Source organism: Corvus brachyrhynchos, unplaced genomic scaffold, assembly GCF_000691975.1.
Source record: "Corvus brachyrhynchos isolate BGI_N302 unplaced genomic scaffold, ASM69197v1 scaffold72, whole genome shotgun sequence".
In the NCBI taxonomy this organism is placed as follows: domain Eukaryota; kingdom Metazoa; phylum Chordata; class Aves; order Passeriformes; family Corvidae; genus Corvus; species Corvus brachyrhynchos.
In genome coordinates, this window is record NW_008236763.1 from 1,651,214 (window position 1) to 1,651,988 (window position 775).

The 775-nt window shown below is 60.4% G+C and overlaps 1 protein-coding gene across 1 annotated transcript in view; it reads right to left on the bottom strand.

Annotated features, from left to right (window-relative positions):
* Positions 1-283: 283 nt before the first annotated feature.
* Positions 284-775, bottom strand: part of LOC103625310 (gastricsin) — a 4,975-nt gene continuing 4,483 nt past the window's right edge. Inside the window, exon 9 of the mRNA XM_008644722.2 lies at positions 284-694. Coding sequence (XP_008642944.1) covers positions 542-694 — 153 coding nt within the window. The 3' untranslated portion in view covers positions 284-541. The remainder of the gene's footprint in view (positions 695-775) is intronic.

Sequence of the window (775 nt, forward strand, 5' to 3'; positions counted from 1 at the left end):
GGGTCACCCAACCTTCCCCCGCCCAGGGTGTTCCCCATCCCCTTCGGCCAATTCCTGATATTCCAGTCCAGTTTTCCCAGGCTGAACAGCCCCGCTCCAGGGTTGAGGGGTCATTCGGGTGTCGTGACTCACCTCACAGCCTCAGAGAAACCACAGGGCTCTGTCAAACCTTTTCCAGCTGCAAGGAAGGTCCGGGGCTTCCCCGCTGAGGTTTCCCGAGGGTTGCAGGTGGGCGCTGCCCATCCCTGGGGCTTTATCCCAGGGCCTGGAGCTTATCCCAGCACTTACCTTGCTGGAGGAAGGGATTGTGAGCCACGGAACCCCTCAGGCTGCTCCCAACAAACCCAGGAGCTCAGAGACTGTTTGGGATGTTGCGGTTTATTTGTTACAGGAGGCGGTGAGGACACACTGACACAGAAATCCCAAGGGATGGGGGCTCATGTGGGCATGGAAATGTCCCTGGGAACGCTGTGGCACTCCAGCTGTGTTGGCAGAGCTGTGCCGGGCCAGGAGAGGGGCTGGAATTTGCTGCCTCGTCCCTCTAGGCCGACAGGGCGAAGCCCACGCGGTTGTTGGCCAGGTCGAAGATGGTGTAATATTCCTTGAGGAAAATGTCTCCCAGGATCCAGAGGGGCTGCCCGTCCAGGGAGGGCAGGTAGGTGACCTCGATGCCCAGGGTGCAGTAGCCTTTGCTCTGTAGGAGGGGAAGAACGGGGGACCAGAGCCTCGAACGGGCACAGGGAGAGCATCGCTGCCAGCAGGGAGCTCCAGGTTC